Genomic DNA, 14,616 nt, shown 5'->3' with positions numbered 1-14,616 from the left:
CTTTTCCAAATTGGACTTTAGTGTGTTAAAGTTGAACCCAATACCTGAATGTCCTTCTTATGCTGGTTTACTGTCTGTTCCCTTAAGAACATTTTTAATGTGTACAATAAATTGAGCAAGATGTTTTTAATATCATGATAGAGGATGATCTCTCAAATATGGCTCTGATTTGGTGTTAATGCCTTATCACCAAAGATGATCTCTCAAATATGGCTCTGATTTGGTGTTAATGCCTCGTCACCATAGTTTTTCTTCCCCTTAATGGTCATAATTCCAAAGATAACAAGAGTTAAAGGACATGAAACTAATAAATGTATTTAATAAGTGTAAATCTTACCTTCAATGCAGTGCTGTTCACAATGTCTGTCTCACAGTATTGGCTATGAAAGAACCACGATTCATTAGACACGTAGCTTAATTGTGGAGGAGGGCTACATTACCGTTAAATTAGCAATTTATCTTCCTTCCAATCGCTGTGTCTCCAATCAGTCATATGATTATCTGACTTCCAAGACTCCCAGCAGCTAGATGATTCAGATTTATCCTTAACCCAATCATAAAAAGGCCTTACATAAGGCTAATGCAGAAAAATACATTCATAGTGAGTCAGTGAATTTTCACCCTAGGCTGAACTTGTATTATGCTATTCAGAATACACCATTATGATACTACCTCTAGCATTTGTAAGCAGTTTGCATTCACCAGCACTGAGAAAATATTCTGTAGGGTATACATCATGTATTGACCTTGTTTTGAGGCACCTTTAGAACCAAGGACCATAACACAGGTTTCAGTTTCCAGCCCAGCTAAATTATTTCACTGTGACCCTGGCTAACCTGTGGGGTATCCCTGTGTTACTTTGGAATAGTCTCCAGCTTTGATGCAACCTCTGACTGAGAAGGGATTTAAAATCAGGACAGCCCACCAGCTGTCAGGGGTAGAAGAGTTAGACAATGTTACGACAAAAAAAAAAGTGAAATAATGTCACCAAGGAACACTGCTAGTCACATCCTGTCTGTGCTTTGTATTTGACTCTTTAAATAAAGCTTGAAATACTACTGTATTAGTAAAGCTGATTTATTATTATTATTATTATTATTATTATTATTATTATTACTATAACATTATTCCCAAATGGGTAGCACTCACCTTTACCTTCCACACTGCTCTAATTTATATAACCATATAAAAAATATAACCATGTGTTGCTACAACTGTTCGAAAAACATAACTGTTTATTGTTAACATCCTGACAACATTTTACACTTATAACTTTAAAGCCTTGTGGCAATGTGCCCCGCCCCTGTGTGCTTTTCTGTGTTGTATGTTGCGTGTGTTAATGTTGGTGTATAGATATGGCTGCACGGGATATAAATGGGTGTGAGCTTCACAAGTTATTTAAAATGTATAGTTGTATTTAAGCACGAGGATTTCACATCACTTCACGTGCATTTAAGGTATTTAATATGTGAGCACGAGGTTGCACATAATTAATTCACGTGCTGGGATTCAAGTGAATAATTAATTAGTAATTGAATCCCGGCACAACAGTATATATAGATGCACGTTTTACTCACTCGGGGTTGTGTGTTCGGTGAGTGGAGAACGGGTGTGGAGAGGAAAAAGGAAAGTAAAATAACGTAAATAATAAGTGTTTAAACTCACCGTGTTTGTGTGTCTGTCCGTGCACCGTTTGTTAAGTGTTAGTCCGTTTTGTTTGTCTATTTATTTTGGCCTCAAGTGCCGTGTCCTGTGTTTTGTTTTGTTCAAACCTTTTATTTTACAATAAAACGGCGCAAGCAAGCGCATTTACCATTTCATCCACCGTCTGTCTGTGTACTGCTTTCTGGTCTGACGTAACCACTAGAGCCTGCTTGTCACAAGCCTGTTTAAAAACTCTTTTCAAAATGCCTGCTCTAGTGCACCGATAGTGTAATGATTATTGCCCACATTGTCAAACAAGCAACACATCAATAACGATCCACAATGTGGTACGGAACAGAAAAGCCAGCGCACCTTTTCTTTTTTTTCTTTTTTAAATCACTCTTCCCGCTGTGATTTAGAGGACAGATCTCAAACCCCAGTGCATTAGAGTCGCCATTTTGAAAAGAGCTTTGGAACAGACTTTAAAGTTCTAAGTGTAAAAAGTTCAGGATGTTAACAATGAAAAGAAAAATTACAGGTACATTATTTAAACAATTGTAGCAACACATGGGGACATATAACGTTATATTTTTCAGAACCCCACTACTTGATTTGACATTTTAAGAGGCAGGAGAATTCATTTTTGTGTCATCACAGATATTTAAAAATGTTAATTAAATCCCCAAATCCTCATGTGCATTCTATACTGAACTGCACCTCTTTACATTATATATAATCCATGTGTGTCTCTTTAAATGCATCTAGTTTCTGAAACAGTGTATACACCAGTATATGCACTATGTGCAGTAAATGCTAGCTGTTCACAGCCGAAATCCTCACAGAAATAATAGAGTACTACTCTGTGGGCCTGTCACCATTGCAGAATGCTGCCAGATTTCTTATTGCTTTCAATAGAAAGCACTGGAGACCAGAAAGAGTGCAAATCATTTGCTTTTGTCCCGAACAGTCGCTTGCCTTCGCTTTTGTCCTGTTTAAATCAAACACAGGTATTAAAGATAAAACAATTTTATGAAATGCCTGCAGTTCCTTTCAGAATTTTTTCTTTTAATATATAAAAGTAAATCAATAATTCTCATGGCTTTCTAAATATCAAAAGCAGTCTTTTAAGAAAAAAAGATGGATCCAATTCAAGCTGAGAAATATTTTCAGTTCCTCAACCAACAAATGCCAAGATTTCTTTCCTTTAAACACAAATCTGTTCATTGCTCTATAACTTCAAGCATCTTTCCCTAACCATTTGCTGTTGCTGCAGACATTACATACCTTATCAGTGCTTGCATTATGTGATACTCCCACATATAAACTGGTAGATTAAAAATAAACCCCCTCATGATATGCATCAGCATATGCCTTCTTAGATAAAAGAAACAGACCTTTTAATGAAAAGAGTTCATATTGCAAAAAAAAGATTAACAACCAAAAACATATCAATATTTTATGAGAAAATGCAGGCCAATAAATGACTCAAATTGTATGAAAATCGGGAGAACGCCATCAGAAGGATAACCTCATGACATTGTCACAATGTAATTTGCATTGCCAAAAAATGGCACAAGCTACTGCATACAACGCAACATACTTGACGCCAATAGACAAACACCATTTGGATTTCAATTAACATTTATTTAAATCCCCACCCACCATTTGTTTGAGTAGGCTTACTCCAAGAAAGATGTATTCTCAAAATAATCAGCACCTTGTTCAGTGGAATAGTAAATTAATTAGTTTAATTAATTATTCTGACTGCAGTGTAATGAGCTTTTGTTGTGCATTAAATCCTCAGAATTGGAATCAATGGGAATTACAGTAGAGATTTATATAAAAGGAAGTACTATATGCTAGTAAAAGCAATACCTTTGTTTCCAGTCCTGCAAATAACCCTATTAAATCTTAATGTTAACACAGCAATGGAACCAAAACAAACATATATTCCAATTTGAGGTGATCTTTTTTTAAATAGTGTTATTAAAATGTACCTGCATAATTGACTAGAACACATATTTCTCCTACCAAGTATTATATTGTTCACACATTAAAAGGTCAGCTTTGTCTGTGTAATATTTAACACATTAGTTTTTTTTGCTAAATATTTATAGAGCATGTAACCGAAGTTAATTACTACATTAATATATAGAAAAAAATAAATAAAAAAAATAGAGGCAAGAAAACAAAAGACCAGACTGGAAGGAACGTGTACCAACAACATGTTTTATTTCAATCTGTATACATTTAGTTTGTTTTAATGCTAGTCTACTTCTTAAACTACTAAAATCTCTAAAATTAAAAAAACACACACAAACACTCAAATACATCATTGGACAGATGGTGACAAGAGGATACAGCAGCAGCATTTTCTTCAATGTAAAGTAAATTGTGAAGGTGGTGTTTTGGCAAATCTCACATAAAGTTATTAAAAATGAACATGTAAATAAAGGTGTGCAAAGTGTTTCCGTGGCTCAGCGCAACGATTCATTGTTTTCAAGCACTTAGTAGAAAAATGTGCCAAAGCTTCCTTTCCCATTTCTTTTGAAATGGTTTCCATTAATAGAGACAAACATTTCCTGAGACATCAAGTCATCGTCTGCCATTGTGAGTCCCAGTTCAATCATCTTTTTCTTCTGCAACTGGCTTTTCTTTGACGAGGTGGCCACCAGTTCATTTGTGATGACATCATTGCCCTCCGTGTGCTCCTGGGTATGGGGCTCCCTGAACTGATTGTTTCCCTCCACACATCCCTCTGCAGGGGGTACCTCTTCCTCATCAGCCTCCTTTTTTTGACCGCCATTTTCCTTCGACTCATCTGAAACGCATATTTAAAATAATGACAATCTAAAGGCGAAGTGATCCCTTCAAGGAATTTGCAAAAAAGTCAAAGAACAATGCGACACAGTTGCTTGCAAATATAACACCATAAGCCATAGTACAATAGAACAAACTGTTTGTTTACTAGCTGCATCTTAGATTCAAAGATTAGTTTCCAACATGTGTGTATGTATGGATTTCAGTCCTTTTCGCAACAGCTTACTCTGTTTCCCTCTATGTACATAACAGTTGGCAGTCATTTCACCAGGCCAGCACTGCAGCAGTTGTAGCACTCATATAAATTCAAATTGCATCCTTCTGAAGACTGTATTCCATTAAACTCTGCTAGGCAGCTGAAGACATTCTTTTGTTATTTTAAACCAAGCAACTCTCCAACCTCATTTATAAATTAAGCATTTTCATTCATGGATGCCCTTCAGTGAAGGTCAGAGATATTTTAGTCAAAACATACTGTTTCAAAAAAGTAGTGGTATAAAAGGGGAGGGGGGAGAAATGACTGTGGACTTTAATACAATTCTACTCGCATGAATACATTTTCATGGGCATTATATACTGAAAACAAAAACATCATCACATAGATTTTAGGAGGGCTGCACTATGATTGTCCCAAACCTTTATTACATATATGAAATATTAAAAGTAACAGAAAAGGAAGGAGCCAAATGATAGAAAATTAATCTGAAAGAAAGGAGTAATTTCTACCTTGAAAATCTTCTTCAGTAGTTTTCTTCATTCGAGGCAGATCTGCAGGCTTAACTAAGATGACACCATAGCCTTCATTGTTATGAATAACATTGTTCATCATGGTAATTTTGGGCATGGTGTAAAATTCATCTGTAAAGTCCTACAACAAAAAAAGAAGAAAAAAAAAAACATTTATATTGAAGCAATACAGGATTAATCCTAAACTGTATTAATAATGAAGAACCTAAGGGCACAAGATAAGCATGCATGAATCATCTTAAGGCAATTAAAATAAAATGTGCAATCTGTTTTACTAACTAGTTTCCCATCTTTCCAGAATCCAATTTTAGTTATAAGAGGAACTTGATATGAAAGTTGAACAATTTGAATAAAACTCATTAATTTGAACTGGCTTAAAGTATTAAAATAAATAGATGGGGATAAAATTAGTAACATTGATTAGATTACTTTTAAACTAATGAAAAGGACAAACTTTGCAAAAAACTTGCATTCAGGTACGACTAATCTAGGGTCACAAGCCATCTCATCCATATGGGGTACTAACCTTTATAAGTATTCCCTCCTTGCAATGGTGTATGCCATTACCAACCAAACTGCAGGTACTACCAGGGTAAATCTCAACACCAGCACCCTACAGAGAAAAAAAAGAAATACAAATAAATCAGTCACAAGAACTAACAAAAAAATATAGGTCAACATTTTTAGAAACACTACTCTTAAAAAAAATGTATAAATGAATATATAAACAAATATATTCCAACATTAATGTATTTGGTGTGTAGGAAGGGGGCTGCAGGGTACAGACAATATACAGTATCTTGTCCTGCAGACAATAGTACTTTGATAAATGAAAGTCATACCTTTGCGCCATACAAATCACAAATATTCATAAACAACTCTGCTGAAGTCCTCACTGTAACTCCTGTGGTTTCACACTGAAGAACACAATTTTCCATGACTGTCTTTCCTTGGCGAACACCTACATGTAACAGGGAACAGTCAGTTCAGGCATTTTAAAAACAGAAATCCCCTTCACAGCGTGCTATGTATACCTTAATACATGCTGTAGATCTACTCATATATAGAACATTACCTAAGTGTTCATAAAGGATGAAAGCTTGAGCTAGTTCCAACAAGCTTAAACCTCACCCCCTTTTCAAGAAAAATATCTGACACGTTAAAATTTAGAGTTAAGTTTAGCTGTCTAAGAGTGAAACAGATACTAGCTAAAGATGCATTATGGACTTATGTCATTCAAATCACCAGAATCCAAAGTTACAGTAATAAATATGTGGTGTTAAACCTGCAAAGCAAGGAGGTATTTTGTTTTACATACATAAGATCCCTTCAACTGCATCATGCTGCACAAACTTCAGGTTGGAAATCTTCACATTAGCACCTGTTAAATCCAGAAATATATCCCCTTTGCCCAGTTTTTCAATTACAACTTCATCAGTTAAGCCAAAACCTGTGGGGGGTAGATACAGGAAACATTACAGTATGTTTGACTCACTGCAGTGATACTGTTCAGTTACAAAATAAGTGGCTACATAAGGACATACTCTACATACTCCAATCCAGGAGTTCTCAACCTTTTTTGAATCACAGCCCCATCTTAGCAATTTTTTTTTTTTTTATTTTTTTTTTTTAAGATTGACTTGCAGCCGGTATCATACTTAAAATAAAAAAAATATAAGTTTGTAAAATTCACATTTAGACTTGTGTAAAATTGTACTTAGAATTACTATAAATCACTATTATCAGAACGCTCACCGGTTGAGAACCACTGATCTAATCTACAAATAGACTTAGACTTTATAATCTTTGTAGCTATGACTGTTCGATTTAGGTAGTCTACAGTTTGCATTTCTTGTGCCCCCCACCACCACCTCCTATTTCACCTTTGAATTAAACCAATAAACACTGTTTAAGATTACGGTCGACTGCATTTACTTTAATTTGTAGATTTTTAATACGCACCGTTATAGATTTTTGTGCAAGAAACTATTTTTTATATCTATAAAACATAGAATAAAAGGTCATACAAAGTATGTTAGCAACATAAATATCCCCCATGATAGTCAAGTCCCACTCGTCACAATACAATGAATGGTCCTTATAGCTTACATCAGAACATAGAATAAGCGCCAAATAAATTTAAATCAAAAGGAGTCACTTACCTTCCAGCTCAATGGAGTCTGGAATACTAAACGAACCATTCACAGAGTAATGACCAGGGCAGATAACTACCACATCCCCTTCGTAACAGGCATTTACTGCTGCCAAAGGATCACTGTGAAACTAATATATGAAAATGAAGAGAAAAAAAACAGATTAAAAGATTACAAATTTCATCTATACACTTAGATTTACACAAAACAAAGTTTGCAAAATAAGTGTAGGGCAGCTAACAATTACAAGGAGTTGCATAAACTTTAGTCTTCACATTAGCGACCCATGCAACCTTATTTTCTTCCACGGCAATTCCAGTAACTGACTTAATATTAACAGCAAAACTCCACATAGATTCACTCTCTCTTGTTTATGTTAAATGCACTCCTTTTCCCTTAATGTGGAGTTCAATGTTTTTTAAAGTTGATGAAGATATCGTGATCTGTATTATGTGCTGGGTTTTCATGCCACTCGCATACAAATGCAGCACTTACCTGCAGCTCAAATTCCTCCCCAGAAAAATCAGGACACAATTTGTCCCTCATCAAGGTCTGCAGCTGACTAACTGTCATGGAACTGGACACAACATGAACCACTCTCTCCCCAGTGGGACGGGGTCCTTTAGCTCTGTTGGACTGAAGACCCGAATTCACCTGATAACCCAACACATATCTACACCAAAGGACAGGGAAAGAAAGGAAGTAGATTAGCATAATGTTTACACCAATGAGAATAGCTTCTATTTTACATCATACATTTTTAAAAATTAATTGCGTACAGTCCAAAGTTATGTTTGCAACTTTAAACAAATCATATAAATTTTTTTTTTTTAAAAACACCTGGTCACTTGGTCTACCCAACAAGCTAAAAATATTTTGTGAGCAGTTACCTGAGCAGGGGGTTCTCAATAATCTTTAGTTTGCGTTTCAAGCTCTCCAGGTCATCATACATCTTTAAGCCCTCCACCATTGAGACGTTGTCAAGCTCAGACTCTGAGTCACTGTTAGAGATACAGTTTCTCAGACTTGTGAACTCCTTATATTTTTCCTCACATTGTGAAACCAAAGAACGATACTCAGCAACCAAGCCTGACGGCACCCGGTCCTCAAGAATATCATAGTATCTGAAAAATTGTGGGGGGTGGGAGGGATGTAGGGGAAGAGGAGAACATTGTAAGAAGAGAATAACCTTGACACACATAAACAAGCACTATCACTGTTTTAAACTTTACAAAAATGCATCCTTATATTATGCTGTATACTATGTGATCGTGCTACTTGCATCTATCAGTGCTGTAGGACTCGAGACCGGACTTTAAAGGATTCGGACTCTGCACCTCAGGACTCGATGCCTCGGCCAAGACCACAGAACAGGATCCAGTCAAATTAACCTTTCATGCAGCTTCATTTCTTGCACCTACCAGTTTGCAATACAATGCGTCTCGGTTATCTTTAACACAGTCGCTTACAAGAGTAAAGCAGGTTTGTTTTTTGTTTTTTTTGTACAAAATAAAATCATATCACAGATAATGAAAAATTATCCTTTTCCCAGTTATTGCAATTAAAATCATGTTTGTGTAGGAAGCTATGTTCTTACCAAACAGTTTTATTTTTTTTCACAATCCAAAATCCTTGCTTCATTGAATTACGGTCCTGGGTTAAACACAGTCTACGCCTACAATACATGCAATTGGCTCCCGGCTACATAGTTTGTCCCAAATAATATTGTTTAAAATTAGCAAGAGAACACCTATCAGTTCAGATGTTAACCACGAATGTTAGTGTTCCACAATTATATTGTTAATACAGTATTAACATCTACCACAGTCATTTGTCTGTTTCCCTTTTAGCTTAACTATCATTTACGGTCTGTTCTATCGGAGTTCAAATATAAACAGAAATCAATCTGTCACCAGCTGCGCTGTATACTATTGGTACGGTGATGCACATAAACTAATACCTCGTCTGTGCCTCTCAAACATATTTGTTTATGTTATATTAGTTACCCTTCTCCAGATCTAACACTTCAGCTACAAACTCGCAGCCAAAGAAATCGCATCATATTTCTATTTTTATCATCATTAGCAGCCACCCTGTTATTTGAATAACAATTTAAACTATAAGTTGCTGGCAACTTGAGGCTTCCAAGCTACTTCTGTCACAATTTAGTCAACTTGTAGCCAAAATAATGTTATACATTCACTGTATTCATAAGTTTGAATTTATTCTAATAACTATTTTATTATTGTTTAGGTTGAGGTTCTATGTTATGGTGTTCATTGTATAGAATGTGCAAAATCTGAGATAGAAAACTTCCAACATTTCTGAAAAATCCAATTCGGCCGCAATACCATGTCTGATTAAACCTCATACCCTACACATTTGTTTTCCCTCTGCACTAAAAGTAATGCTGATATGGTTATTCATACCGTATTTATATCAAATGCTATGGTGTAGTTTTAAAGACGTCTGACTTACAAATAATAGTTACCTAGTTATTTACATAGCCTACTACCACTGTATTTATTTGAATATACAGAAATCAGTAGCCTAGTATCTCTGGTCATTTATATCGCAGGCTTTCGTTTCAGTAACGTAATGCACAGTCAGTAGTGAGTAAGGGGATTCTCATATATTTTGTTAAGAAACGGACAGTGATTTCAAATCACTGATTTGACACAACGTAGGAAAACTGAAGAACAGTTAAATACAGTACATCGTGTGTAAGTAGTTTAAAACGTTGTTATGGTATACGTGTATGTTGGACAGCTGAAATACTGGGGAGGGGGGGGGGGGGTTATGTTTGGAGGATAAAATAAGAGTTGGTTCTCCGACGCCCCACCAATCTCAAGGTTCACCAGCCGCCACTGATTATTAGAACTAGTAATTATTCTCAATTATTACTTTCCAAATATTCGGCAGTTACATTTTTGCTGGACTTGAGGACTTGGCAGACTCGATCCTATGAGGACTCGGTCTTGACTTGGACTCAGACTTCAGGGACTCGATCTTGGACTCGGACAGTCCTGGCCTTAGTCTTGACTCTGACTCGGATACTCCAACACTGGTATCTATACATTGGAACCAGTAATTTGCTTGTGTTTTATTACATATCAAATTTAGTAAGTAAAGAAGATACATTATTTTATTTAATTTTTATATATCTTATAGCTCAGAGCCAGCTGCCCAACATTTCGATATGTTCTACATATCTTTCTCAAGGGAGCATGTGTTTGTATCAAAACATTGGAGGTATTTATAGGTTTCTGACGGCATGACAATGACTTGTTATTGTTATATAGAGGCAGTATTGTAATACACCAAGTTATTTTCCCAAGCCCCCAAAATACTGTTTGTGCTTCACAAATGACTATTCCTGTCCTTTAAAATCTGCGAGATATTATCCATGTTCATAAATCAGTTTTATCAAGTAAAACATCTCCTGGTCTGTGTTTAAATTGACATTGTCCTTCCTACAGTCGACAAGAAGTAAACACTTCACTGTAAATCCATAGGCAATAAACTGCAGTACAGTACAAATCAATCATTTTGCCTAGACTGCCATCTAGTGCATAAATTTTATAATGCATGACAGACTAGCATCTTTGTCCAACTGACTAATTGTTTTACAAGCCAATTGGTCTGACTTACAGCCTCAATCTGGGTTCAACACATCTGACAAAATAATCAAAATCATCATCTTCATCCTCTTCATCCCAGCTTCTCCAGATGTGTTTGTAGAAAAATCTAGCCCAAAAAAAAAAAAAATGCAAATAACTTGACAGTCTGCAGGTTTTCTAAATTAAAAATGCAGATATATGTTAGGCTACATTTTTTAAAAGTTAATAAATACAGAATTTACCTTACATGTTCCACAGCAAGTGCTGTTTGGTCAAACTCCCCAGATTCATCATAAACAACATAGAGTTCCTGCAGAGGTACTTTATGCTCTTTAGCCTCCAACAGGTCTTTCATGGACTCTTCTGTGAGCTCACAGCCTTTTGTCTCACACAGGAAAGGTGTAACCAATTCCACAGCTGCTTTCAGAACGAGATACTCCACATCAACTACCTGAGATTCACAAAATTAGACATTGTCATTAGTGTCATAGGTCGATTTGATGTAACTTAATGCTTTTTTTTATTGCAGGGAGTCCGTTCATTTAGATTTGGTTACATGACATGGCTTATTTCTTTCCAAATATGACATATCTGTTTCTAACCTGGATCTTTGTACATGCACAGTGTTTAACACTAATTTACCTCAATCAACACCTCAAACACTTCAGTACGCCAAACAGCCTGCCATCCAGATGGCTCCAGCACTTTCTCCAAATATTCAGCAGTAAAATCTTTTACCTCTGAAGTTCTGCAGTCACCTGAAAACAAAAATATATATTTACAAAAAAATCTTACTGCATCATCAGTGAGCGTACCTCAGCATTACTGGAATTACAGTAAAACCCATTTGTCTGTGCAATTACCATCAAGTTTACACCAGGATGATTTCCTTTAATATTTATAATAAATAAATAAATAAAAGGCCAAAATCAGATAAATAAAAAGCCTATTTCATTTCAGCAAGGGGATTAATGAGTCTTAATCTGTCAGTAGATGTATTTGTTAAGGCAATACAAGCAGCCTTGTAGAAGTGATACACATCAGAAAGTAAAGGGAAACTATTGACGACTGTTTCTAGTTCATTTACATAAACTTCTACAGTAGACAGAAAATGCTTTGTCGCACACAGTCCCATCTATCCAAGTGGATTTGTAAACTTTTTTTTCATAATGCATTGCTCAGAAATAATTTATTTAAAAAGAACTCAGTTACCCAGCATGTAGTCTTGATAAGCTTTAAATCTCTCATAAAACAGAAGCTGGTTAGTCTGGAAGATGTCAGGAAAGAGCACATTTCCATCAGGCACCAGTCTTTGTAAGACAGTCCCAGGCTTGTCATGACTGCCGTAATCACTGTTGCTGCTGTCATCATCTTGATCCAGAAACAGAACTGGGAAATAAAGTGCAACTGTTTAAAACTATGGGATATAGTAGAATGTATCTAAAGCGGCAGTCAAACAAGAAAATTACGACTCCAAATGTAGTTTTTGCTTGAAATGCATATTTTGTTCATTGTCAAAAGTCCTTCAGAGACCCAGTACAGACACTCCCTGCAAACAAGTTATCCAGTGTTAAACTACTTAAAATGTTTTTTATTGTTTTGTTAGTCTACTTTTAACATTACTAAACTCATACCAGAGTTAATTGGGGCAAACTAAAGGAAATTGCTACAGAATATCATATACCTGTATATTATTTTTAACAACAACTGTGATTTAGCTTGGTTTTGGGGTTGGGGCTTCATTCTACCGTACATTTTATACACTGTTTACTGTAACTTTGCCATTCCACCGTACCAATTCATTTTCTTTCTAGGGCTCAAATTAAACCCTTTGCAAACCAACTAATTTAGTTGTACAATCGCGTACCTTGCTTTACAGCACTAACTTCGTCCTGAAACTGCACATTCCCTTCTTCCAACGATTCGATTGAAATCTCTGTCGCTTGAGCCACCGCCTCTTCTTCCTCACCGGGCATTTGCTTATGTTCATGTTGTGACTGTGGCAGCTCCAGGATTTCACCCACAACTTCTTCGGACATAATTATTTTTACTCAAACCGTGTTTCAATCTCAGTACAACCGCACCTTCTTCAAATAAATGTTAACAGATACGTGATTTTATTTAAACATGGACTGACTGTTTGTACGGATGTCTGTCTGTCGCTCCTCCTCCAAACAATTTCAAAAATTTCCCGGTTTGGAATGAACAGACCAATGATAAAGCTACACCCTACGCAACTTCCTTTAATTGCTTTCGTTAAGAGGATGTCAACTCGGCGCCATTTTGGCTCAAAAGGGTCCATTTTGCGGCTACGAATTGTTTAGTTGCGCCACATGGCGACTTACAGTTCAATTTACCGGGATCAGAACTTGCTTTCATCTCCAATGAAGATACTAGTTGGGTGCACTAGAAATGCATATCTGTCATTCTCGTTTTGTTTGCACAATACTTGGGCTTCAGACTTTGATCTTAAGGGGTTTACGAGAGGATCTCTACAGGAGTTCCATCAAGAAAAGTAGTTGTCTCTTGTTACATCATTACATTAGTCTATTGAGGTTATCGATATTAACCGTATCCTGCTAGTGGTAGTTGAACAACTCTGCAGTAGATTTGGAAAAATACAAATAAAATACTGTACCTGTAGTTATTCTTTCTACTGGCAGGTGGCAGCAGTGCTGCATTTGAGGTTGCGGTTGTCTTTCTGTTTATACCATAGAAATTGGCTTTTTTGTTTTGTATTTGAGTGTGTGTAATATATATATATATATATATATATATATATATATATATATATATATATATATATTGTAACGATCTGTGCATTTGTTTTCGTACTGTACTTCTGTGCATCTGTGTTTACGTGCTGTATTATGTAATTCCCGTTGTTTGTAATTGTGTTCCCATTGGCCCGAAGTGTGTGACTGAGGAACAATGGGATGTGTAAGATTGAATAAATTAGCGGGGGCTTGAGGTTGTAAAAGGCGCTGCGACGCCCTGTTGTTGTTGTGTCGTGGTTGCCATGGTTCCGGAGTAGCTGGGAGCTGTGCCCTGTGTGTATGCTGAATAAAGCTTTTGGAATGGGAAACTAACGTCTCTGTCTCTCCTGTTTTCTGGCTGTCTGCGAAACGCTACAATATATAGGATTTAAAAAGGTAAAACATTTATACAGAGATTTGCAAACCTATTGACTGGTGTCTGAGTGGCAGCAAAAGGACCAGAATATACTGTAATATATTCCAATACTCGTGTACAACAAATTTGTACAGGTCCCTGAAGCAATCGTACCTTTTGAGAGAATATATACCAGTAGCCCCTATTTACAAAACTGAGCCTTTAACCGAGCTCTGAAAAGTAATCTTTTCAGACCTTTTCAGAATAACAATTGTTGCCTCGTCTTAAAATATATATATAAGGAGCCAACTTCCCAACGTTTCGGTTTAAATGTTTAACATACCTTTTTCAAGGGAAAGTGTATTTAAAAACAAACATTGGAGGTATTTGTAGGCTTTTTGACGCCATGGTAACCACACATTTATTTCTCTTTAAATCTAATGTCTTTGTGATGTCATTCACTATGTAGCTAATGATGTAACGATCTACTGTTCCTTTCTATTTAAACCTTCAGGCATCAT

At 36.1% G+C, this 14,616-nt stretch overlaps 1 protein-coding gene across 1 annotated transcript; it reads right to left on the bottom strand.

Annotated features, from left to right (window-relative positions):
• Positions 1–3,852: 3,852 nt before the first annotated feature.
• shcbp1 (SHC SH2-domain binding protein 1) lies at positions 3,853–13,197 on the bottom strand. Its single transcript, XM_034041429.3, has 13 exons — positions 12,852–13,197; positions 12,197–12,373; positions 11,627–11,742; positions 11,227–11,435; positions 11,016–11,111; positions 8,255–8,488; positions 7,860–8,037; positions 7,374–7,494; positions 6,530–6,661; positions 6,054–6,172; positions 5,738–5,824; positions 5,191–5,332; positions 3,853–4,465 (listed from the first exon to the last, which is right to left on the bottom strand). Exons 1-13 carry the CDS (start codon positions 13,021–13,023, stop codon positions 4,152–4,154), a joined length of 2,097 nt encoding a protein of 698 aa, XP_033897320.2. The 5' UTR covers positions 13,024–13,197; the 3' UTR covers positions 3,853–4,151.
• Positions 13,198–14,616: the final 1,419 nt, after the last annotated feature.

This window comes from Acipenser ruthenus, chromosome 19 (assembly GCF_902713425.1).
Source record: "Acipenser ruthenus chromosome 19, fAciRut3.2 maternal haplotype, whole genome shotgun sequence".
Taxonomy (NCBI): domain Eukaryota; kingdom Metazoa; phylum Chordata; class Actinopteri; order Acipenseriformes; family Acipenseridae; genus Acipenser; species Acipenser ruthenus.
The sequence above is the reverse complement of the archived record's forward strand: the minus strand, read 5'-3'. Positions and strand labels throughout refer to the sequence as shown.